At 45.8% G+C, this 26,559-nt stretch overlaps 1 protein-coding gene across 1 annotated transcript; it reads left to right on the top strand.

Annotated features, from left to right (window-relative positions):
* Positions 1–2,633: 2,633 nt before the first annotated feature.
* LOC103710475 (putative cyclic nucleotide-gated ion channel 14) lies at positions 2,634–14,248 on the top strand. The gene is made up of 8 exons (XM_008796191.6): positions 2,634–3,144; positions 3,803–4,304; positions 6,235–6,447; positions 6,600–6,913; positions 7,623–7,734; positions 10,302–10,538; positions 13,027–13,782; positions 13,914–14,248. Exons 1-7 carry the CDS (start codon positions 3,086–3,088, stop codon positions 13,756–13,758), a joined length of 2,169 nt encoding a protein of 722 aa, XP_008794413.1. The 5' UTR covers positions 2,634–3,085; the 3' UTR covers positions 13,759–13,782; positions 13,914–14,248.
* Positions 14,249–26,559: the final 12,311 nt, after the last annotated feature.

Consider the following 26,559-nt stretch of genomic DNA (forward strand, 5'->3'; position numbering starts at 1 on the left):
TTGCTGCTCCCTTCAAGTGCGCTTTCACATGGTCATTTCATTTGCATTTTATTTCAACATCACTCTGGTTTGTCTGCTTGAACCTCCATTCATACATCCGACATGTTAACCACGGAACCTTGAACTAATGCACTAAGATGGAGCTTTGGGTGCTTCAGTAGTCTCTAGTTCATGGTGATTGGAGTGTCATTGAATTATGTGGCATTGCATAAAATCCTATCTTTTTACTAAGTTTGATGCAAATCTATGTTTTCAACCAACATTAACTTGCAAAACTAAATTACCTGGCTTAATGGATGTTTTTAGTGAGTGCTCTCAATGAGATAGTGGTCCGACCCACAAACAACTCTAGCTACTACTTATAAGATCATATTTGGTGTCTTTCTGTCATGGAATAAATCTCTTTTGATTGTGGATATGGTTCATTGCAACTTGCAACTACTGCGCCGATACTACAGAATTCCGTGAAGAGCATCGGTTGGTCAGAAAACTACTTTGAATAAGGCTGTATTTTGAAGTTGGTGGTACTTTGTTTGCTGTTTTTTGGTTAACCTTCTTTCGTAGCAATTTGATCAGCAGGGCGGCAAGTTTGTTGTTCTAGTGGTGCTTTATATGGGATTGCATTTATTATTCGTTTACATAAAACCCCTGTTCATGCTTAATTGCTTTGCGGGGACTGAAGGCTATGATCAGTTCTGCCGATTGTGGCTTTGAAGTATCAAGCTCTACGTTTGTGATGTTAAATTTTAAAAAAATCGTTCTACATTGAGCTGAATAAAAGATTTACCTGTGGGCCTGAAGGCTTGGCAAAGTGTTGGTTGCTGGGTATGTTCCTTTTGTCATCCCTCCACTGGGATCTGTTAATAGTTGCAATGATCGACCCCTCCTTTTAGGCTGTGCTTCTCGTGCGCTTGACATACTGCTCCAATTGCTGCTTCATCTTCATACTGTTTTCCTCTTATTCCAATTCATTGAACTGAGCGGGCGTAGCGTCTGGTGAATCATTTCAGAGATGCAGGGTCCTATGCTTTAACTAGTGCATCTGACACGCTGATTCGCTTATAATATCATATGGGAACCAGTAGTCGGCAGCCAGGGCAAAAATGGGAAGCCTGAACTCCTGAGGTTTAATTAATGGAAGACGCCAAGGACATTAAGAGGAACAACCAAGCCTGTTGATTGTCTCATTCCTCTCTCTGATTCGCATTTTGAGCCTGCAATTCCTTGATCAGATATGAATTGGATGCTCGCATATTCATATTTATATTTATTTTAATTTACAAATATGGATAAGAATGTTAGTCCGATGCAAAAATATATATTTATATTTATTTTAAATGAATGTAAATATAAATTGGGTATCATAAATATGGGTATAAATATAGATATCAATCGAATAATTAAATTTAAGACTATAGATTTAAAGAGATTACTAAATGAAGGATAAATCAAATTAATAGTATATGAATACGATCATTTAAATTTTTTAAAAAATTATGAATGTTATATAAAATTAAAGAGAGCTGCAAACAGTCATCTATATCTGTATCTATTGTTTATATACAGACAAATTTTAATTAAAAAATAGGTTCAAATAGATATTATTTTATTTACTTTTTTATTTTAAATATCTTGAGTATTGGTGGGTCCAGCCACCATCATGGTCATGGCAACCCCTATTGTGGGCGACATCTGCATCCAAAACAAGTGGTGAGGTCATGGCAACCCCATTGTGGGCAACATCTACATCCAGAAGAAGTGGTGCTTGAGTCCGGTAAAAGAATGATATAGTTTAAGAGTATTTTTTTTCTTCTTCTTCTTTTTTTAAAAGCAGCCTTCTCTTGTAAGAAATTATTGTTAAGGGCATTTGACCTACCGTTATTGAGAGCATTTGACCTGACGCTACTTCTCTCTTGCGAAGGCCTCTCGCTCCCGTTCCGTCCGACGAGTCTTTTGTAAATATATTCCGTGGATTCCGAGTACGCTATATTCGTGTTTGGCTGCAGAATAATCAGGATTTTTTAACCTCATTTATTTCATTTCAATCTGTCAAAGCGTATAACGTCGGAGTTCTCAAAAAAATAATAATATACTATCTTTTATTTATTTCAAAAGTTGAACAGACATTTTGAAAGGCAAATAAAATAACATTTTTCTTTTAATTTAGAATTAGCTACTTCATTGTATACGGTGGATTGATCTATTCTGAGTTAAAAAGTTAAGAATTAATTAATCTATTCATTGTTTCCGGACTAACTTAATCTATCAGCAAACACAATCTATGATGTATTTATCTTAGCATGATCTGGGATTAAACGAAGTGATACAGACGTTCGACAAAGAAGAAAAGTGCATTTGAATGGAAATGGAAAACAGCTCGAGATCCTGAGGAATGAGGAGTTTATTTATATTGCGATAAGTTTTAATTGTAATTGATTAAGAAGGCAGGGAACGAACTATAGCGAATCCGGGCAACGCGTTCCTACGTTTTCTGTCCTGTTTTCCTCCGTAGTCAACGAAAATCCGACAATTATTATCCCGTTAAGTCCGGGAAATTTTTTAAAAAATCTCGATTCGAGAACGTGCGAGCGACGCTGCCTGTCCATGTCCGAGTCTATTTTTTATGTAAAAATAACGAAAAATAAATAAATAACAAAGCTTTTCTCCTTGCTTTTCTTCCGTTACCCTCCCCTTCCGAGCTCTTTTTGTCATCATCAGAAAAGAAACTGCCTGCAGAACTTTTCTTTAAAAAAAAGTTCCTCTTTCAAGCCCTGCTCTTCGTCCCCGTGTCTCCCTTCCGGCCGGAATCAGAGGATCTCTCTTAATCTCTTTCTCCCGCGCCGCCGCCGGCTTATGCTGGCATCCAGAAGCTTTCTTTTGCGTTTTGGACCCACTCCCAGCTGAGAAAAGGAGATCCATTCGCGGTTGAGCAAAAGGTGTCATCTTTGCTCTCTTTTCGGATCGGCTTTCTTGCGCCCCCTCTTGGAATCGATGACGGGGGTTTCCGTGGTTGCTCGAGGGTTCGCTCGATGTCGAGGGCGCGGCCTTCTGTAGATCCGCCGTGAGTTCGACACGATACGACGCGATGTTTGGCTCGAAGAGAGTTGATGATGAGATGGAGCTCAAGAGGGAGAGAACCGTAAGGTGAGTGTACGAATGCTCTTCGTTGTTTCTTTTAGGAAGACGCAGTCGAAAAGATCCGATCTTGATGTGGTTCTTAGATTAAGGATTGAAGTCCGGCAGAGGCCATCAGCGATTTCATTCTTTTCGCATCCTGAAATGAACTAGACCTGCAGCCTACTTCTCTCTTATTTATGCTTTCATGAACTGAGAGAGAATCGCAAGATAAAGAGTAGACAAACACTTATTGCTTTACCTTCATGGAGAAACGCAGTTAAAAAGATTTGATTTTGATGTGGTTACGACGTTGGGAAAATTAAAACCCAGCACAACTTCTCCTGATTCTCTTTGTGCAATAGTCTTTACTAGGGTTTCTTGATTTGGTCTTACAGATTGAGCTGAAAAATTGAAGAAGATCCTTGATTTACTTGCCCCTAATTTTACGGGCTTAACTTATATTTCTGGGGTTTGGGGTTTTTCTGATGCAACTACGGAGTGAAGCAAAACCCACCATTTGTTATGTCTAACTCATTGTTAGAATCGAAGAAAGCCACCCCCCCCCCCCCCCCTCTCTCTCTTAACAAGTCCAAGGTTCCAGCATCAAGCAAGACTCATCATTTGATCTAATCTATCAATCTGTTTGAAGCTTTGTAATGGTTTTGATGTGCTTTTTGTTACATAGGTTCTATCCTGATGAGAAGCAAAACCCAGCCAAACCCATTTACCAGATTGCAAAACCTGGAGGAATTGTGACGAGTAGATTTGGTAGTGGGAGTTCTGGAAAGTCCAAGGTTTTCGCTGAGGATCATGAGCCATGGAGAAAGCGTATACTTGATCCAGGAAGTGACCTTGTATTAAAATGGAATCGGGTTTTCCTTGTCTCATGCTTGGTTGCTCTCTTCATAGATCCTCTATATTTCTATTTGCCTTCAGTCAGAAAGGGTGATAAAACTTCATGTATTAGGATGGACTATTGTCTTAGCATTGTTGTAACTTTTTTCCGGACGCTTGCTGATTTATTCTATGTACTGCACATAGCTATAAAGTTTCGGACTGCTTATGTAGCACCAAGTTCCAGGGTGTTTGGGCGGGGAGAGCTTGTGATGGATCCTAAAAAGATTGCTAGGAGATATTTGAGATCTGATTTTTTTGTAGACGTTGCAGCCGCGTTGCCTCTACCACAGGTATGTTCTCACTTCTCTTTCAAAGTTGATCTTTTCAAAGATTATTGAATTGTTGATGTTTTTTATCTCTAAAATTTCATTGTTATAAATGGTGTCACTCAGATAAGCTAGATATGAAATGCAAGAAGCAGATTGATATGGACATACACTTTTAAAAATAAAATAAAAATAGAGAAATAGATATAATTTAATCAAATTTTATGAAATTTATAACATTTAGCTAAAATCTATAGCTTCGCTGTCAAGTTTAGTGTTTAAATTGTTGAAAATAACCCTCATGTGCATGAAAATGCTTCGCTTCTTTGCTTAAGTTCTTTTTAACAATTCATCCTGCTACAATATGGTAACTCTTAAAGGAACATTCTTGCAGCTTTCATAGGAAAAGAACTAGCGTATCCCTTAGGATTAGATTCTGGATTGAGAAAATCATAGTAAGGGAAAAAAGGGTGTACAAGATATTGGAGGAAACTTCTTGAGACAAGGGCTTCTTTATTTTGGAGCTTCATTGAGCCCTTTATATATATAAAAAAAAAAGCCAAAAGCACCAAAGGACCCACTTCAATTGACCCTAAATGATTAAAACATTAACTTATAACAAAATCAAAATTAAGAATGTAATCTTCCTTATTGAAATACTTTTATGTTGACTTGTAAATCCGTTTAGTTGTAGCACACTTGTAGCAAAATCAAAGTTTTCCTGTTGGGTCATGTTTTTGCCGATTGTAACATTGTAATAATTATTGACTAACTAGTTGTAAAATCAAAGTTTTCCTGTTGGGGTCATGTTTTTGCCGATTGTAACATTGTAATAATTATTGACTAACTAGTTGTTTCCTATTACTTGGAGACTGTGATGGGACCATGAATGTCAGACTGGGAATACTCATAATTTTCAAGCTAGACAGCTATTCTTATCTAGTCAATAACAAAAATATGGATGAAGACAAGGCTTGATTTAGAAAGCTATATGCATCTCTAATGCACAAGTTAGAGAGGAATTCTTCATAAACCTTCAAGTCATATATAATGTGTTACATAACCGATAGAAAGCTAAATTTGCAAGCGTTTACATTTTGTTTCTTTATTGTGCCTTTTCTAACATTTCTTCATCTATTTTCTTTTAAGTCCTTTCCTTATATACTGAAGTTGAGCCTTGGACTGAATGAAATGAGTAAAGTAAAATTGGCACCTTTGGGCAGTTGTTTAAAGGATATCACATGTAATATTTGACTGCCACTGCTCCAAACCCCTGCAAGATATATTAAATTTTGTGCATGCAGTTGCACAGAAGTCTAGGCTTCCTTTTGTTGAACTATGCTGAAAACTTGGAAGAGCCCCTAATGCTGATAGCCTACATTTTCATGCCTTGATATCTTACAAACCCTGCTGTTCTACATGGGTGTATTGGCTAGTCAAAAATATGGGCCATATCTGTAAGATGAATTTCTGATAGGTTGTTTTTCTGTTCATGCAAAACAATCTCGCACATCTGAAAAGTACTTTTATGAACGAAAGGAATTGGAAATAGGTACAGGAAACAAAAGATAATTTTTTATTGTCTGTTCGTTACAATGGCGATGAACGGACCCTATAAATGTCATTATTTTAATTTCAAATACTTTCAGTCTAGACAGACTTGGGTAAATAACAGCCACTGTATCCACTACAAGTTATAGCAGTTTCTCTGAAGGTGTATTATAATGGGATAACAGCATTATTAAAACCATATTTGTAGCTTCTGCCAAAAAACTCGAGCTTACCCTTGATGGAGCATAAAAGATTATCTGGAAGAGAATTTGTTCTGTTATGAATATTTCTTGAGCTCCAAAAGTTGTAAACATGAATAGGTGTTGTCATCAGGTTGTACTTTCTGTTTTGAAGGCTAACGGTTTCCCTGACACTCCTTTTTTCTTTTGTTTCTCTTTTGCAGATTGTTATTTGGCTAGTGATACCAGCAAGTAGAAACTCAAGGGCTGATCATGATAGTAATGCGCTTGCTCTGATTGTTCTAATTCAATATATTCCAAGATTATATCTCATATTTCCACTAAGTTACCAAATTATTAAGGCTGCTGGAGTTGTTACAAAGACTGCTTGGGCGGGAGCTGCATACAATCTATTACTTTACATGATAGCCAGCCATGTATGTAACTTTCCCATACTTAGCTTGCATAAATTACTTTATGTGATATTGTTGGACATTACAATAGGATGTACTACTTCCCGATTATATTCAATATGTTTGGTTGGTACTCTAATTTAAGGTCGTTACTGAATTAAGTTCTATCTACTCAGGTTTTAGGAGCATCATGGTACTTGCTATCAGTTGAACGACAGACAACATGCTGGAAATCAGAATGCAGGAAGGAGAATGGCACTCAGGGTACACCATTATGTGATCTTAAGTTTTTGGACTGTGAGTCCTCAAACCGAAGTGATCGGCAGATCTGGGCAAATAACACAGCTGTTTTTACAAACTGTGATGCGAGTAACTCTGATATTTCTTTCAACTATGGCATTTTTGCACCTGCATTAACCAACGATGCTGTCTCCTTGGGGTTCATAAAGAAGTATTTCTATTGCCTTTGGTGGGGTTTGCAAAATCTGAGGTATGATTTTGTTTCCCTCCTGGTATTTCTCCATATGAAAGCCAATATGGAACTGTTATGGTGTCCCTTTTTTTTGTCATTTCTCGAAATGCTCGCATTATGAAAACCAACATATGGTGCCTTTTCTGGTCTTTTCTCCAAACACTCCAAGATGGGCATGCCCCCCACCCGCTCCAAAAATACGAGTAATATGAACAATGTTACAATCACATATAGTTCATTTGGATGTCCTATATGTTCTTGTTTGTTATCCGATCTAGTCAAATCTTGCTTATTTACTACATAATTTCTTTAAAAAATGAGATCTTTACAAATATTGTGAGGTCAGGTTCTTGGAAATCATTTCCTGTCTTTATTCATTTAGCTAGAAAAACAGGGAAAAGCAAGCTGATTGCAGTTACTAAACCAGTAAGTTGGGTTGGCAAGGCTTCAGGGGATAAATCTCACAAGGGTATACTAGAATTATAGCATTTTTACTGGCAGTTTGAAGTCTATTCCATATTGGATTGAAAAAATGTGTGCTTTGGTCCACTTTTGAGTTTCCCTTTTAGTTGCCTCGGTGCAAGATTTTTGCAAGAATGTTTTCGTGGCATGACTTAACAAAGAAAAGGTTGATTTAATTTGTCAATGTCTATCATTGCTATTCAGGAATTCTTCTTAATTGACATGTCATCTAAGACTTTTAATGTGTCTCTCTTTCTGTTGTCAGCTCGTATGGTCAGACTTTGAATACAAGCACCTTCATTGGGGAGACATCGTTTGCTATACTCATTGCCATTCTTGGCCTTGTCTTATTTGCACATTTAATTGGAAACATGCAGGTAAAAAATAGGCAGATTTCCAGTTTTTCTTTATTCGATCATATTATGTTACTTCTTTCAACAATGTCCAGTTCTTGGTTAATTAGTCAAGTCTGCATGAAAGTGATTCCTGAATTGTTATAGTGCTGGATAGCTGTTATAAAAGAGCAGTTGATTGTTGCCATATTGTTTAGCATGAGGTCAGTACTTTGCCTTTGATCTTAGCAACTAGATTACTTCAGATCATTATTATATCTCTTTCAATTGGTAAAATTTCTTCAGGACTGTAATTAAGATGACCTACAATCTGTCTCGCTTTTCCTGTCCCTACATGCATTCACTAGGTGCAAAAACAGGTTTGATTTTGTTCTGGACATGGTTTGGTGCTGTCAACTACCAAAGAATCTTGGGCGTCGTCTTTTTTGAGAGAGAGAAAGGGAGGGAGACCCACCTGCACTATAATTACCTAGGTCCAGGAATTTTGGAGATGCACCACCAAAGAATTGAATCCAGAATCTCTGGTTGCTAAGCAGAGGGTGTGAGGGCGAGCCCCAATTCACTTTTTGTCATTAGTAATTTATTCTTAGGCCAAAATTTATCACTTCTTGGTTTTCTTTCAGCACCTTTCTCTGTATATTTGTTCCTAATTGTATTGACATTAGCATGTAGACAATGATGTTCAGAGTGCAATCATGTGGGTTTTGACTTAGGCAAGACTTTGGATGTTTGAATGGACATTTGTCTGGTTTAAGTGTGCTGTAGGTAGTCTTTTCTGCAGTCAAATTTTAATGCTAGTGTTGGGTAAATCGCAGGGATCTATGATGAACAATACGAAGAATTGAGAGAAAGAGGAAGAGAGATCAACACAAGAATTTGTGGTTCGGCAATGTGCCTATGTCCGCGGGAGCAAAGTGGCTGTAATTTCACTATGTCAAAAATAACAAGGGTTACAAGATATTTATACTTAAACCCTAGCTCTGATGCATATATTTTTGAAACTCTCAAAAATACCCTTGTACCGTACCGCGGGGCGTTGCCCCCGCACCCCCAAACCATATCAGTGTCCTTGGTAAACAAATAGTAGACTGTTTTGCCCAATAAGCAGGCAGATGCCGTCACTTTGCTCCGTACCACTCAAAATATGAGCCACTTACTCTAACAGCTAGTTATAGGTATCATAAAGATTACTTTTTACTTATAAATCTTTTTCATTAGGATTTGATTGCTGATATTCAAAAATCCAATATTGGCATGTTACTTTTTGGAGAAACGATCGTGCCATATGGGACAGCACATAGAAGATTATGTTTTAAAAATTGTGTTGTTATGCGTCATTTACATAATAATCCCAATGCTCTTCACTGAAAAAATATTATGCACATAGCCATAATTTTCCCTCCTTTGTCAACTTACCTTATTTAGAAAGTTTTGCTATATCTTATGTGCCTTTATGGAATATGGACATCTTTGCAGAGTGGAAAGGTTTAGAGAAGCCAAAAGAACTGTTCTATCTGTGGACACAAAAGCATGTGGATGACATAATGGAATGCTGCCTTCCAAAAACAGCGGTTATTTAGTACATTCAATTCTGTGTTCTCGTCAAGAGGATTTTAGTTGAAGGGAAAAAAAATATTCAGAGGAACACTAAAACTGAAACCATCAGTGGATTAGTTTTTGAATTTATTGGCTTACTGAAATCTGCAAAATATGCGGAATGAAGAACTTGAGCCTCCATAAAATTAATTATCCAATCAACACATAAATCCAGGTGCATTACATTATGTCGGCTGCTAGAAGCCACGAAGCAGATTTTTAATGTAGTATGATGAACAGGAGGCGGCTTTTCTCAAAGTAAAAGAGAGGAGTGGGTAAGGATTTAAAAAAGAGGAAGGGCTTGATTGGGAGAGAATTCTGGATTTTGGTTGCAAGTGGTAAAAAAGATGGGCGGCTTAACAAATCCTGGATGAAATTTGTGTGCAATAAATTCATAAAAGGTGATCCAAACTATATAAGGTTTGTTGATTTGGTTGCGGTTGCTGTTATCTGTTAGGCGAGGCATTGGCCACTTGTCATTTGGTACATTATCCCTGCTTTCTATTGTATTGTTGTTGTGCTTTAATTTATTTTATATCAATTTTTTGGAAGTAGCTGCATTTATATTATTTATGCTGCATTTCTGTCTGAGTTTATTATTTTGTGTATAAGGTTTGTTCCCTTTATGGCGGATTAGGGTATCTTTTTTATGGTTATGGTGCCAATGCTCGTTTACTTGCATTGTAACATTCTTAGCCATATAACCGGAAAACTGCCTGGCATGTCACACACCATACATACATATCTGGGGTCATCTTATGCTTCCAATGCTTAGCCTTGTATATATTTGAGGTATTACATGCTGGTCTGGTGCTGGCACAGTATGTATCATGGCATGCAGTGTCATGCTTGGCACACACTTCCCTATTTGATTTAAAATTGAAACCACGAAATTGTCAAAATGAATATTTGACTTCCTGTTTGCTTGTTTCAGGCTTCTAGGTTGAATAACATTACTACTTTTCTCTCATCTATAAAATTCTATTATATTTCAGACCTACCTGCAATCTATAACTGTAAGGCTTGAAGAATGGAGGCTAAAGCGGAGAGATACGGAAGAGTGGATGAGACATCGCCAGCTTCCTCATGATCTGCGGGAACGGGTGAGGCGTTTTGTTCAATATAAGTGGCTTGCTACACGGGGCGTGGATGAAGAATCTATATTGCAATCCTTGCCTGCAGACCTTCGACGAGATATTCAACGTCACCTCTGCTTGGACCTTGTTCGACGGGTATAATTTTAACCCCATCTTTTATCTAGATCTCAATAGATAGGAACACTGGTATTGTTGGAAATCTTCCTTTTTGATACCATATACTTGTATATACACATAATATATATGTATGTACATGTGTGTGTCTACTAGCAAGACTGCATGTGCAAATGCACATGAAGCCGACAAGAATATAAGTAACATACATGTTCTGCAAAAAATAATGAACTTTGAAGGATGCCATCAGTTTTAATCTACATGTGAAGTTATAATATCTGAACTGAGGATGCAGAGGTCTTCCTTTGTTCATGGAGGAAAAAGGACTTATCCTTCAGATTCCTTTTTTCTTTATGAACTATGGAGAGACAGTTGATTTAATTGATTATTTCTTATCTAATTAATCCTAGATCCTAGAAATAGAAGATAAAAAGCATTATCCAATGTAAAATGCCGTTGTTCACCTCATTTACAGATACTTGTTCTTTGTTTGATCCTTTTTTTTTATTTTCGAATTTCCTCTATCCTAATGTTAGTTAATTTGATTTTTTTCTGTTTTGAGCATTCAAATGCAACCTTGCCTTAACTTAACCAATGGAATTTCATGCAACTAAAATGTGTTGATTCATATACCCAACAATCAAAAAAAAAATGTTCAGCATAGTTTCTTATCCAGTTATTGAGTCGTATATGTAATGACATGGACGAACTTGTATTGCCATAAGATGCGAATCATGCTTCTTCATTAACATCTTTCAAGGAAGGCTAGTTATGATCCAACATCAGGGGAGAATATATTAGTCTCTTGCTCAATCATTGACAATTTTTATCGTTGCCATAGAAAATAACTAGTATTCTTTCCTTTGAATGAGAAGCTAATGAGATTATGTTCTTATGAAAAATATGCAAGTTATGTCACAATAACATGATTTGTTTCCTTGACAAATTTTTCTTTTGTTCGAATGTTGTTTGTAAGCACGCAACCCGGACATCTTTAGATACCAACTTATGGCAGATAACTTTGCCTTCCTAAAAGATGTGTGAATTCTACTTTAGATTTATTTTGATGCCCCCTGTTTCTTCAAAAAAATGGGGAAAAGAGAGGGGCATGCTTGATGAAATGCCTAACTTAAATATATAATCCATTTTTATCATAAAAAAGATTGTGATTTTACATTAATTTTGGCCAATGCCTTCATTCTGCTTGATGAGGTCCAATTTAAAGTGTCAAGTTTTCGTTCTCATTGAAACTTGCCCTAGGGTTTATTTTACTTTCTGTGTAGGTATGGTTAGCATGCCAAACTAATGCAAATGGAAATCTAAAAAGAAATCAAGCAGCCATTAGAAATTTTAGGTTGAATCCCATTTATGACACACTATAATTACTTCGGACCTTATGATAATTGGACTTGATAATACTACATAACCCCTATGCACCACAACACACAAAGTCCCCCCCCCCCCCCCCCCCCCTCTCCCTCCTCCTCCTCCTCCTCCTCCTCCTCCTCGAAACTGTGGCTTTTTCCGCAGATCTCAGTGGGTCTGTTATTATATTAGCACCAGAAATTACCTGCAAGCTTAAACTGTTAATTGAGTGGTACATAAGCTGAAGTTGTCATGATTATCAGGGAGATATATTTTAAAACTGGAAGCAAAATTATCAGAGAAAATATGAAGACTCAAGGGACCCCAATATTATCCCTATAATTCTTCTCCCAACACCAGATTTGATCTACTGAAAGTTGGTGGGAATTGGGGCACTGCAACTATGGAGATATATTTTAAAACTGGAAGCAAAATTATCAGAGAAAATATGAAGATTCAAGGGACCCCAATATTATCCCTATAATTCTTCTCCCAACACCAGATTTGATCTACTGAAAGTTGGTGGGAATTGGGGCACTGCAACTATGGCTGGTAGAGAATTTTATTATTGAGAAGCAGGAGGTTGGTTCTGAGGATGTCATCAGGGAGTAGCGGTGGAATTGTGAAGGTGTCCTAATTCTAGGATGGCATCATATAACGAGATATGAAAGGGAACTATGAGGTGTGGTCTGAACCTTCGTGACCTGGGGAAAGGGGACGAAATAGTATACAATTTGGCAAGTACAAGTCTAGAGTGTAGGTTAGGCATAGAAGATATGCTAACAGATTGCTCTGTTTACTGTTAGTCATGGATGTGGTATGTTTTTTTTTTTAAAAAAAAAATTATATGTTAAGGTTATATTGTGCATGGGTGTGATCTGGGTTAGAAAGTAAAAAATTTTCTACGGGCAGAATTGTTGAGACTTTTATAGTTGCAAGGATTCGCATCTTAGTTTCAACTGATGAAAATAACCTTATTTTTTGGAAAAATAAGCTAAACAGGGTTTGAAAAGCTATGCCACCTTGTTAGATATCCGCAGTTCATTTTTGCTGTCCGACTCCTAACATCTTATGTGTTTTCATATATAGACTGATTTTCTTATGTTTACAAGCCTTTTCTTTTTCCCAAAATTCCAAATTGCAGGTCCCTTTTTTCTCACAAATGGATGATCAGCTTCTTGACGCCATATGCGAACGTCTGGTATCCTCCTTGAGCACTGAAGGTACCTACATCGTTCGAGAGGGCGACCCTGTGACAGAAATGCTCTTTATCATCCGTGGGAGATTAGAGAGCTCCACTACCAATGGGGGCCGAACAGGTTTCTTTAATTCCATAACTTTGAGACCCGGTGGCTTCTGTGGTGAGGAACTGCTTGCCTGGGCTCTGGTTCCAAAGTCAGCTGTCAACTTGCCTTCGTCCACTCGCACTGTAAGAGCCCTTGTTGAAGTCGAGGCCTTTGCCCTGCGAGCAGAAGACCTAAAGTTTGTCGCCAACCAGTTTAGGCGGCTTCATAGCAAGAAACTACAGCACACTTTCCGCTTCTATTCCCCCCATTGGAGAACATGGGCGGCTTGCTCCATTCAAGCGGCTTGGCATCGGTTCAAGAGGAGAAAGATGGCTAGGGATCTTAGCATGCGGGAGTCATTCTCCTCCCAGTCAGATGAACAAGCTGCTGATGAGGCAGGAAAGGAGGAAGAGGACAGCAACTCAAGCTCCACCAATCCTTCCCTTCTTAAACAGAATCTTGAGGTGATGATTCTGGCTTCAAAGTTCGCTGCCAGCACAAGAAAGGGAGCTCAGAAAATCAAGGGCATCGACATGCCCAAGTTACAGAAACCAGATGAGCCTGACTTCTCTGCACATCCATACGAGTAGTGGTTATTGATATTTGTTATGGTGGTGGGTGCTGCATGTTTTTTTTTATCCGCTAAAACAGATAATTCATACAATTTTACTACGGATATTTTCAATAATGTCAGAAAACAAGAAGTCTCTGAGTGCTCTAACAATTTTCTCTTCCCAACCCACAGGGCACTTCCAAAGCGACTGGCTATATATGAGGCCACCTAGTCAACAACCTTGTTAGCCTCCCTGAATCCTCAAACCGTATGAAAGGGTGCTAGGAGAGGATTCTACCTTGTATGATTCAGAGTTTAAGAGATCCAACTCTCCATACAAATAGTTAATCTACATCTGCCGTGTGATTCAGAAGAAAAAGCTTTCTGGTATCAATGTCATTATTGTATTTTATCGACAGGTCTGCAGTTTTTATGAGTTCCGGCTCCCTCGCATTGTACAATCTAAATGTACTTATCCAAGTATTCAGTCTCCGGGTGCCCAGAGACATCATTTTCCCCTGTTTAAATTTACACTTCTCTCAACTTCAAGACCAGTGTCTGACATCCTAACTTGAACCTGTTATCTGAGGAGCCAGGCGCATCTTTTGTTCGAGTATCGATTTGAATACCGATCAAGCATAAACAGAAAGAAAAATGGTTGTTTGTTTGTTAATAGTGATTATAGATTCCATGGTAATGCATCAGCTTACATTCATCTTGGAATCCATCTTTAAATTGTCTATTTTATAGGTCACTCTCATGCATAAGATTAATGGTAAATGAATGCTAACTATTGAAGTTCTTGTCCAATTGTAGGCTGGGTTACATTAAGTTTCTTTGAACGTAGTCTACGATTGTCCATCTCTTTCTTCTTTTATGTTCCTACCCAGTGAACTTAATATTTTTATCATATTCAATAATAGCTGTTTTCTATATTTGTTTACCAAGCTATGAGGAATAAAAGAATTAATTATGATAAGAGAGAGAAGAATAAGTCATATCCACTGCTCCAACCATGACCTATCTTGTCGCTCGAATCCCATATAAAAGAAGAATGAGTAAGCGGACTCCCTTGTTTGGATGCGAGATTTGAAGTACTTTCTCAATAATAGAAAGATGCCCACTGCGAACATCATAAATTATTTGAAATCTATGTGTGGATAGAATTTGGGCAAGCATGTCGAACCTCGAATTTATAAGAACCTCAACATCCATGCCGAGTCCCAAGTGGGAGTACGTCGCATCTGGCACTACCCTGGCTACTAGGTGTCCAAGAGCGGTCCTATATCTCATGTCCAAGCAGTGGTCGAAGCCACATTTTAATTGTCGCCGCAGCGACTCGAACTTGGGACCATGAGGTTAGAATTTCCGCCCAGTACCACTAGGCTACCACCTTGGTGGCAATCTATCTATTGATTTTTGGAAGATGACTACAGTGTCAAGAAAAATTTTGAATAACAAGCAGTCAATAAAACTGTAAGATAGCAAGTGATCGTGCTCGATAGAAGTGTCGTAATGCTGAAATATGTTGAAGAGGATCAAATGGATCTTTTTTAATTACCACATAGATTGGAAATTATTTCCAATAATAACTTTCTTTAGGAGATAATTTCTTATCATGATAACTCTTTTTTTTTTTAAGTATTTACCAGTATTTTCTTGTTACAATAATTCCCATTCAGGTAGTTGTTCTGGCAAATAATAAGTTAATTTGAGCGATAAACCACCACCCACATGTGGACTCTCACGTGAGCAACAAGTGACCAAATATTGAGTCTTTCAAGTATCACAGCAGAAATAATTAACTAAATCCCGATCGACCTAGTAACTTTGACCATTTACTCTAGTTGGTGGCCGATTAATTTTTGGTTGTAAATAGAGCCCATGCCGCCATCAATTTATTCACTGGTAGAGAGTTCATGAGCCTTCAATCTCTTTTTTTTTCTTTTAGATGACTTATACATTTCTAAATATGGATACATCAAAAAAAAAAATCAAAAAACAGCATATATTGGAGCAACTCCTTCTCCCCAACCCACAAGCCTCCCCTCTTCAATTCCGCCTCCAGATCAGAAGTGTTGAAGATCTAGTACCCACCAGCAATAACTATCCTGAAGTTCGAGCCTCTAATGATAAAGTACACCTCCACCAGTCCGTCGCTCTATAAGACTCATGGCAGAAGCAGCATGAGAAGTGGCTACAAGGCCAGGTTCTGCTTGACTTGGTCCCATCATGCCATCATCTAACAGAATCTCTGGGCCATCTAAAACATTGCATAAATTTATGATTAACCCCTCTTATTATATTTTATATCAGTGAGGTATCTATTATTTTTCAGAGAAGATTACATATATTTCAGACAAACTCTTCTTCTTCCTGCAAATATATATTATATATATAAAAAAAGCTCTGGTTATATAAACAAACAAGATAACCGCTATGATCTCTTTTCTGAGAAGAAGATTGGGAGCAAGACGCAGCTGCATTTTCTTATGAGAGGTGGGATGGAGTGGTACGGTGTTATTTGGCAGAAATTCTAGTTTCAGTACCTTGCAAAAATTTTCATAGGTACTTCCTATATTTTTTTTCTTTTTAGTTTTCAGAACAGTTAAAAAAGAGCCTCATTTCATGCGATCTGCTTTTGCCAGTGTTGGGGGAATAAGGTTTTTCCCCCAAATGACACGAATGCCCCAAAGAAGCCGCACAATCGTCGACCCTGGAAGGCCGAAGTCGGCACCCGAACTCGGAACCTCCGACCTAAGAGAAACCCCAATGCCCGAGGCCTACTTTTGTCAGCCACCTACTACGGCTATACGTCTCCGAGGTCCGGCCAGAGACCGTACTATGACGCCCCTCCGGCATTTATTGCGCATGACCGCTGTGATCCTCCGGCACACTCCACAATAAATATGGATCTCCAGCTTACTCCACAATAAATATGGATCTCCGGCTTACTCCACAATGAATGCGGATCTCCGGCTTACTCCACAATAAATGCGGATCTCCGGCTTACTCCACAATAAATGTGGATCTCCGGCTCACTCAACAATTAATGCACGTGACTCCTGTCATCTACGGACTCCCAGCTCTCCACGGCAAATAAGCCCAGCAGGGTCTAGTCAACTGTGATAAGTCTCTGATCTCGGCCATACCTCCGACACTGATGCAATAAATTCGCCTGGTAGCGTGCTAGTTCGGGTTGTACAACGCCCTCATCGCCGACATCAGTGCAATTATTCGCCTGACCAAGCGCCGACCTGAACGACATGCCGAGCCGTACTACGGCTTCGCCCCGTTACATCGCAGGTAAACCGACCCCCGGTCTATAAAAGGGGGTTGGAAAATCGATACTGGAGAGGCGCACCGTTTACCTCTACTCTACACGATTTGCCCCCTCCCTGACTTGAGCGTCGGAGGGCCGGCGCCGGGAGACCCGGCCACCGGCTCGTGTGCAGGTACCCAGACGGAGGACGCCGCCCACTGTCGGATCGTCGCCCAGCCGCGGGAATCAGCCGCTCCTTCTCGCCGATCGCCCCAGACGGAGGACGCCGCCCGTCGACGAACCACCGCCCCACCGTGAGTAACCACCTCCCGCTCCCTCTCCTCGACCGAAGATTGCCCCCGGGTCCAATTTCCAGCAACAGTTGGCGCTAGAGGAAGGGCCCGAGTAGCAGTCATGAAGTTGAGAAGTAAGGGAGCCTCTAACGTCTCCCGGCGTCCCCCGCAAAGTCCTGGACACTCCGTCCAGAATTTCCCAACCCCAGCTGATCCAGGTCCTCAGGTCCAGCTGGAACAGTTCAATGCCCTGGTACAGCAAGTCCAGGCCCTGGCCGCCGCCGTGCAGGGCCTACGGCGCGTGGAAGCTTCATCGGCGCTTCCCCCGCAGGCCCAGGCCCCGCCGGAGTGTCTCCCCAACGGCCCGGTTCTCCCCAGTCAAAATCTGCATGGCTCCTCCAGAGCCAACAACGGAGAACGGGCTACTCCCCGTAGGGAGTTACCGAGAGAAGGTTTCGATCGGAGACCCCAACTTTCCGAGGCGGAGTCAGCCCCGGACCGCCAAGGGCCGGCGCAAACCACAACGACGATCCCACGGGTGGGGGAGCTCGACCGAAAAGTTGAGCATCTGGAGCGCCAGATTGCGGCACTCCACGGCAAGAAGGCAAGACAGGAAGGGGACTTTGAGTTCACTGCCAAGTCCCCCTTCTCCCGCCAGATCGAGGACGAGCCGGTTCCCGTGAGATTCAAAATGCCTCAGGTGGAGCCCTACAGCGGAATCACCGACCCCCTCGACCACTTGGAGAGTTATCGGGCCCTCATGGCCCTACAAGGGTCCTCGGAGGCCATACTCTGCAAAGCCTTTCCAGCGACCCTCCGAGGGACCGCTCGGCTTTGGTTTTCTGGACTGAAGCCGAACACGGTGTCCTCCTTTGAGCAGCTCGGCAGGCAGTTCGCCACCAACTTTGCTGCCAGCCGGCGCCAGCGACGGACATCAGACTCCCTCCTGGACATCAAGCAGAAGGAGGGGGAGTCCCTCAAAGAGTACCTGGACCGCTTTACCGCCGCCACATGGGAGGTCCGCGAGCTAGACCAGTCGATAGCCATGTCGGCTCTGAAAACTGGGGTTCGCTCCTACCGATTCCTCTTCTCCATCGAGAAGAGCTTCCCGGCCGACTTCACCGAAATGCTGGCCCGAGCCCGGAAGTATGCCAAGGCCGAGGAGGCAGTCGCCTCCAGGCGGGGAGCAATCGAGCCCGCCTCTAAGAAGCAGAAGAAGCGCCGCGAGGAGCGCGGCCGACAAAGGAGCCGGTCTCCCCGCAGAGAGAAAAATCTCCCCAGACTGAGGAGTCCGCCCCGTCAGCAGGGGCGACCTCAGCAGAGGACACCTCCTCGTCCGAGGTCTCAACCACGGCCCCGGACGTACCAGGCGAGGTACGAGAACTATACACCCGTCAATGCTCCCCGGGCCGAGATCCTGATGGAAATTGAGGGTCGGGACTTCTTCCGACCCCCGCCTCCTATGCGAGACACGGGATTTCCCCGAAATACCAGGAAGTATTACCGCTTCCACCGAGACCGTGGGCACGACACGGAGGACTGCTTCCAACTCCGGGACGAGATAGAAGCGCTTATCCGACGGGGAGTACTCAACCGGTTCGTGAGGAATCGACCTGAGGAAAGAAGGCCGGCGGAGAATGTCGCACCAACCGAAAATCCAGGCGACAACAGGCCCATCGCCGGCACCATCAACATGATCGGGCGGGCCTCGGCAGGAACGGCCGCCCAGGGAACACCCCCGAAGCGCCCACGTACTGATGAAGTCATCTCGTTCTCGGACGAGGACTTAGAAGGGGTCGAGACCCCTCACGATGACGCTGTGGTCATCTCCATGATTGTAAATAGGTTTGATGTAAAGCGTGTCCTAGTTGACAATGGAAGTTCAGCCAACATTTTGTACTACCATGCCTACCAAAAAATGGGGTTGACAGGAAGACATCTCCGGAGAATCAATGCCCCGCTAGTCGGGTTCACCGGAGATGCGGTCTCGGTTGAAGGTGAGGCTAGCTTCCTTGTCACAGTTGGCCTCGCCCCCCGGGAGAGCACTGTGAGGATGGACTTCTTGGTGGTCCGTCTGCCCTCGGTCTACAACGCCATCCTTGGGCGCCCAGGGTTAAACACCCTTCGAGCCGTGGTTTCAACCCGCCATTTACTCATGCGGTTCCCCACCGGCCAAGGAGTAGGCGAGGTCCGCGGAGACCAACTGGTCGCCAAGCAATGCTACATGGCGGCCCACACAGTGAAACAACCAGCTGAGGCGCCAGACCGCCCGACGCGCCCCTCACTCCCCATAGAAACCCTCGATGCAAGGGACGCCCCCTGGAAGAAGCAAGTAGAGCCCGGTGAGCTCCTTATTCAAATCCCACTACGAGAAAATTTTCCCAAGCTAACCGTGCAGGTCGGCTCCGGCCTCGGCGCCCATGAGAGGGATCGCCTCGTCAGCTTCCTGCGGGATAATGCCGACGTCTTCGCCTGGTCGCCCGCGGACGTGCCAGGAATTGACCCTGAGGTCATGGTCCACCGACTTCAGGTGAAACCAACCAGCAGGCCTATAAAGCAGAAGAAAAGAGGCTCCGCCCCCGAGCGACAACGAGCTGCGGCCGAGGAGGTGGACAAACTCCTCGGAGCCGGCTTCATCCGGGAGGTCTCCTACCCGGACTGGCTCGCCAACATAGTCCTCGTAAAGAAGGCCAACGGAAAATGGCGTATGTGTGTGGACTACACCGACCTGAACAAGGCCTGCCCAAAAGACAGTTTCCCCCTCCCGAGCATCGACCAGCTCGTCGACTCCACCTCGGGACACCAACTGCTAACTTTTATGGACGCCTTTTCAGGATACAATCAAATCCGAATGGCGCCAGAAGACGAGGAGAAGACGGCCTTCATCACCGACAAGGGCACCTACTGCTATAAGGTGATGCCCTTTGGCCTGAAAAACGCTGGGGCCACCTATCAGAGGCTGGTCAGCCAGATTTTTAAAGACCAGATCGGCCGGAACATGGAAGTCTACGTGGACGACATGTTGGTGAAGAGCCGAGCGGCGGAACACCACATAGCCGATCTCGACGAGACGTTCGCCAAGCTCAGAAAATATCAAATGAAACTCAATCCGGCGAAGTGCGCGTTCGGGGTCACCTCGGGCAAGTTCCTGGGTTTCATAGTGACCCAGCGCGGAATTGAGGCCAATCCGGAGAAAATCCGGGCACTGCAAGAGATGTCGCCTCCAAAGACAGTTAAGGAGGTGCAGCGGCTCGCGGGGCGGGTAGCCGCCCTGGGAAGGTTCGTCTCTCGGTCAGCCGAGCGTTGCCTCCCCTTCTTCAAAAGCCTCAAACGGCCGAAAGACTTTCGGTGGACAGAAGAATGCCAGCAGGCCTTTGAAGATCTTCGGAGCCTTCTGGCTTCTCCCCCGCTGCTCACCAAGCCCCGGAAAGGCGAGGTCCTTTACTTATATCTGGCCGTCTCCCCAGCCGCAGTGAGCTCAGTTCTCGTCCGGGAAGAGGACAAGCTCCAAAAGCCGGTCTATTACACCAGCCGGGTTCTCAGGGATGCCGAGACCCGATATTCTAAACTTGAGAAGACCATCTTCGCTCTCATCATCTCGGCTCGGAGACTCAGGCCTTACTTCCAAGCCCACACGATAGTTATATTGACTGACCAGCCCATGAAGCAAATATTGCAGAGGTCGGATCGTGCGGGGAGGATCGTCAAATGGGCGGTCGAGCTCGGAGAATTCGACCTCGAATATCGGCCCAGGCCGGCTATCAAAGCTCAGATACTCGCCGACTTCATCGTGGAGTGCACCCTTCCGGACGACCCCGACCTGCCATCTGGACCCGCGGAGGAGGCCCCGAGGCAGCCATGGGTCCTGCACTCGGACGGGTCTTCGACCTCGGGGGGTAACGGGGCCGGACTTATCCTCACTAGTCCAGACGGAGTGGTGGCTGAGCAAGCCCTGCGCCTCGAGTTCCCGGCCTCGAACAATGAGGCCGAGTATGAGGCCCTGATCGCCGGGCTCAAACTGGCGAAAGAACTAAACGTGGGAGACTTGACGGCATTCAGCGACTCCCAGCTGGTGGTGAACCAGGTCCAAGGAGATTTTGAAGCTAAAGAGCCATCCATGCAAAAGTATCTCCAAAAGGTGCGGGAACTCATATCTGCCCTGAATTCTTTCAACATTCAGTACATTCCCAGAATGGAAAACCTCAGGGCAGACCAGCTATCCAAGCTGGCAAGTTCCCGCATGAGCGAGCTTCCTAAGGGAACCGCGCTCGAGTATCTTCAGACCCCCAGCACGGAGGAACCCGAGCCTACCATGTGCATCGGCTCCGAGCCAAGCTGGATCGACGGGCTCGTCTGCTACCTTCAGGACGGAACCCTACCTCATGACGAGATGGAGGCTCGCCGAATCAAGCGCCAGGCCCCCCGATATGTCCTATACGAGAACAGGCTCTATCGACGATCATTTACTTCCCCCCTTCTCAGATGCCTCCGCCCCTCCGAGGCGGACTATGCTCTCCGAGAGGTCCATGAAGGGATCTGCGGAAATCACCTGGGGGGCCGGGCCTTGGCCCATAAGATCCTGCGGCAGGGATATTACTGGCCCACACTCCAAAAAGACGCAACAGATTTCGTCCGCAAGTGCGATCGGTGCCAGCGAAACGCCAATATCCAGCGCCGACCTTCAGCTCTGCTGACCTCCATCATCGCCCCCTGGCCGTTTGCCCAATGGGGGATCGACATCCTGGGGCCCTTTCCCCTCGCCACCGGACAGAGAAAGTTCCTGGTCGTCTCCATCGACTATTTCACCAAATGGGTCGAGGCCGAACCTGTCGCCCGGATCACCGAGCAAAGGATGCGGGATTTCGTATGGAAGTCTATAATCTGCCGATTCGGACTACCCCGTATCCTTATATCTGATAATGGTCGACAATTTGACAATATTCATTTCAGGGAGTTTTGCTCTGAACTCGGCATTGATCATCGCTTCACCTCGGTTGCCCATCCCCAGACAAACGGGGAAACCGAGGTAACTAACCGAACTATTTTGCAGGGACTTAAAGCTAGGCTTGATCGGTCCAAAGGACAGTGGGTCGAGGACTTGTACAATGTCCTTTGGGCGTACCGGACCACGTTCCGACTACCCACGGGAGAGACCCCCTTCAACCTAGCATACGGCATTGAGGCCGTCATCCCGCTGGAGATCGGCCTGCCTTCTCCCAGAATGGAGCATTACGACCCCGACACCAATTCTTCCCAGCTAAGGAGCAACTTGGACCTTGTCGAAGAAACGAGAGAGGTCGCCCGGGTTCGCATGGCGAGATACCAACAGCGAACGGCCCAATACTACAACTCCAGAGTCAAGCCCAAGCTCTTCAAAGTAGGGGACCTCGTCCTCAGGAGAGTCGAGGCTTCTCAACCGACCGAGCAAGGAAAGCTCGCCCCAAATTGGGAAGGGCCGTATCAAATCGCCCGGGTACAACGACCAGGGGCGTACAAATTGAAGTCCCTGGAGGGGACTCTGATCCCACGAAGCTGGAACTCCGAGAATCTACGGATGTATTACCAATGAAACCCTAAGGGGTTCAAAACAATCAGGACAATGGACTCAGCTCCTTTTTCTGCAAAAATTTCTCTCACCTTGATAAACTGTAATCCTCTTTTAATATTGGGTCGTCTGTGATCCTCAGATTCCCCGGCCAAAATCGGGATGCCTCGAGGCTCGACCGTAGAGTCCCAAACTCCCTCGACCTCGGGAAGGATCGCAAGACGACGAAACGTGGAATGGAGCAGGATTCCTCGACTAAGGCCGAGATGCCCCGAGTGTCGACAGTGCGTGCCCAGACCCCTCGACACTTCGGGAAGACGGGGTAGTACCTTCGCGGCCCCCCGTGGCGCTCATCACCAACAACGGGGTAGTACCTTCGCGGCCCCCCGTAGCGCCTCCTCAACTAAGGTCGGGATGCCCCGAGGATCGACCGTAGAGAACCAGACTCCCTTGACCTCGGGAAGGCGCCGTGAGGGGTGGAAAGGGTGGCTCCACCTGGGGCGCCACGAAGTGGACCCCCAGGAGCGGTCGATGATCCCCGATCCCCGAAGCGAGCGATCCCTCGACTAAGGTCGAGATGCCCCGAGTGTCGACAGCGCGTACCCAGACCCCTCGACACTTCGGGAAGACGGGGAAGTACCTTCGCGGCCCCCCGTGGCGCTCATCACCAACAACGGGGTAGTACCTTCGCGGCCCCCCGTAGCGCCTCCTCGACTAAGGTCGGGATGCCCCGAAGGTCGACCGTAGAGAACCAGACTCCCTCGACCTCGGGAAGCGTCGCAGGTCGACAGTGCGTACCCAGACCCCTCGACCTGACGAACGATTCCTCGACCAAGGTCGGGATGCCCCGAGGGTCGACCGTAGAGAACCAGACTCCCTTGACCTCGGGAAGGCGCCGTGAGGGGTGGAAAGGGTGGCTCCACCTGGGGCGCCACGAAGTGGACCCCCAGGAGCGGTCGACGATCCCCGATCCCCGAAGCGAGCGATCCCTCGACTAAGGTCGAGATGCCCCGAGTGTCGACAGTGCGTGCCCAGACCCCTCGACACTTCGGGAAGACGGGGTAGTACCTTCGCGGCCCCCCGTGGCGCTCATCACCAACAACGGGGTAGTACCTTCGCGGTCCCCCGTAGCGCCCCCTCGACTAAGGTCGGGATACCCCGAGGATCGACCGTAGAGAACCAGACTCCCTCGACCTCGGGAAGCATCGCAGGTCGGTAGAGCGTGCCCAGACCCGCCGACCTGACGTATGATCCCTCGACTGAGGTCGGGATGCCCCGAGGGTCGACCGTAGAGAATCAGACTCCCTCGACTTCGGGAGGTACCACAGGTCAGCAAAGCGTCCGCGGACCCGCCGACCTGACACAAGACCCCTCGGCCAAAGTTGAGGTGCCCCGAGGTCCGACCACAGGGTCTCAAACTCCCTCGACCTCGCAAAGAGCTACAAATCAATAAAGCCTCCCCAAGCCCTCTCAACCTCGGCGGGTGCTGTCGGGTCCGTGAGAAGCCCGAGCCCCCTTAAAGTCAAAAATGACTCCGCAGGTCGACGAGGAAGGGAAGCAGCCTACTCCACCATGCGAAGCATAACTCTGAGAATGAAAGAGGTACATTCAACTGGACGCCCTCCTTGTCAAATTTTATTTACATATTGCTGAACGGAATCTTAATGTTGAAGCCTTATCTCGCCCCAAAGTCGGGCCTCTCTAACGGGTCGGCTTAGGATCGACCTCCTAATTACATTATGCATGCACCGTTCGTCAAGTCTCCGAAACTGGTACAGAGGATTTCATAAATTAGTGCCCGACTTGGCTCTTCGACGTAAACTCCTACGTCTGGCTAAAAAGTGGTCCCGGCCACGAATGCGCCAGCCAAACACGGGTACCAAGGCAATCTCTGGAAACCCCAGCCTTGCTCACCGAAGCTTCGGCAGAGTCTGAGAACAATAACTACGAAAACCTTCGGTAATAACCTGCCTATTGGCCCGCGCTCCCTCTGAGGAGTTTGGAGTTAAGTTCGGAGACCCGACTAAACTCCCCGATTAGCGGCACATACAGACCTAGTCCGGTCTTAGTTAAAGGGCTAAGGCCCGACCTCGACACCTTGGGACTTCCCTAAAGGCTAAACGCGATGACCTCCACGTCTCCCAAATCCGAGCTATAGGACTTAGGGAAATTTTCTAAAAAACTCAAGACTCGGAGCTCCTCTTCGTCGGGATGACTGGAACCCGAGAAGGCTAAGACGTAGCCCGAGAAGAAGGGCAACTTCGTTAAGCGGCCCGGAAATTAAAATGCAAAGCTAGGCCATCGAGGCTGTTCGCTAAGGCCCTGGCCTCGGTCACGACAACAGAGGGAAAGATGAACACGGAATGGCAAAAATACTTTTTCATTAACAAAGGGCCGGAAGGCCAATTACAAAATTGGAAGTCGGCCGCTCAAGGGCCGACCTCGGATACAATGAAAAAGAAAGAAAAATACGCTAAGTCCTAAGCGGCGGGAGCCACATCCGGGGGGTCGTCCGGCACATTGATGACCTCAAGACCTTCCTCCGGAACAGGCTCGGGGTCGGGAGCAGGAGCTTCGGGCACCACCTCCGGGACAGCGTCCGTCTCGGCCGCCAGAGCCACCTCCATGACACCGTCCGCCTCGGCTACCCTCGTCGAAGGCTCGGCGGGGTCTTACTCATATATTCCCGCCTCGGATGTCAGGATGGTGGGAAGGGCTCGCACGTCGGACCCCCAGCCCCGGTCCTCCCTCGGACGGACCGTCGAGAAGTCATACTGAGGGCAGTACAGGCGCACCTGCTCTCGGAAGTTCTCGAAGCCTCGAAGGAAACCGTCGACCGTCTCCTCCTCCAACATGTCGCGGAACTCTTGCGACTCTTTGAAGAGCTCCACGGCGTGCTCGGCTCGTTCGAGAGCCCTCCTCTCCCGGGCCTCAAGTTGCTCGATTCGGAGGCGAAGGGCCCTCTCCTCATACTCGAGGGCCGCGACCCTGGCCTGGACCTCCCCCAAGCGCGCCTCCGTGCCGCGCATGGTTGCCTTGGTCATGGCGTGAGCCGCCTTCTCCTCCTCAAGCGCCCCCACCACGGCAAGGCGCTCGGCCTCGGTGGCCGCCCACCGAGCCTCGGCCGCGGCCGACACCGCTTCTAGCTCGGCGATTCTTTTCTTGGCCGGCTCCAGCTGCTGGCCGAGCTGCCGAACTTCTTCTCGATACCCGTGGGCGAGGAACGCCATGGTGTCGAGCTCGAGAATATGCTGAAAAAAAAAAAAGAAAAAAAAGAAAAAAAAGAAGAAGCGAGGGTATTGTGAGTTGAAAGGCACGTATGCACGCTAATAACTCAGGAAAATTAAGAAGGAAACTTACCCGGGCGGTGCTGCAGTAAGCACTGCCGGCGACCTCCTCCAGCGAAATCCCCCGGAACGCGGCCCGGTCCGCTGGGAGCACTGCACGCCGCAACATGGAGCGTGCGACCTCGGCGTCCTGAAGGGCCGAGCTCCCCTCAGGAACGGAAGAGTCTGACTCAACCGACTCTTCTCGGAAAGCTCGGGAAGAGCTCGGCACGATCGGACCCGAGGTCCCGGAGCCGCTCGCCTCGGGGCCTCGGGCAGGCCCGGGTCCTGGCTGCTGCGGCCGGGCCACGAATGATTCCCCCCGCTGGGCAAGGGGGGCAGGGCAAGGAGGGGCCGATGGGCTCGCACCACTGGCCACCCGCTCCCGCCTCGGGTCGGCCGCAGGGGCCCC

The sequence above is a fragment of the Phoenix dactylifera genome, chromosome 11 (genome assembly GCF_051530095.1).
Source record: "Phoenix dactylifera cultivar Ajwa chromosome 11, Ajwa_hap1_PhDact_Kaust_v1.1, whole genome shotgun sequence".
NCBI lineage: Eukaryota > Viridiplantae > Streptophyta > Magnoliopsida > Arecales > Arecaceae > Phoenix > Phoenix dactylifera.

Coding starts and splice junctions, on each gene's coding strand:
- LOC103710475 (XM_008796191.6), top strand. CDS start 3,086: ATGTTTGGCTCGAAGAGAGTTGATGATGAGATGGAGCTCAAGAGGGAG. Junction 4,305..6,234: donor CCGCGTTGCCTCTACCACAG/GTATGTTCTCAC, acceptor TCTCTTTTGCAG/ATTGTTATTTGGCTAGTGAT. Junction 6,914..7,622: donor TGGGGTTTGCAAAATCTGAG/GTATGATTTTGT, acceptor TTCTGTTGTCAG/CTCGTATGGTCAGACTTTGA.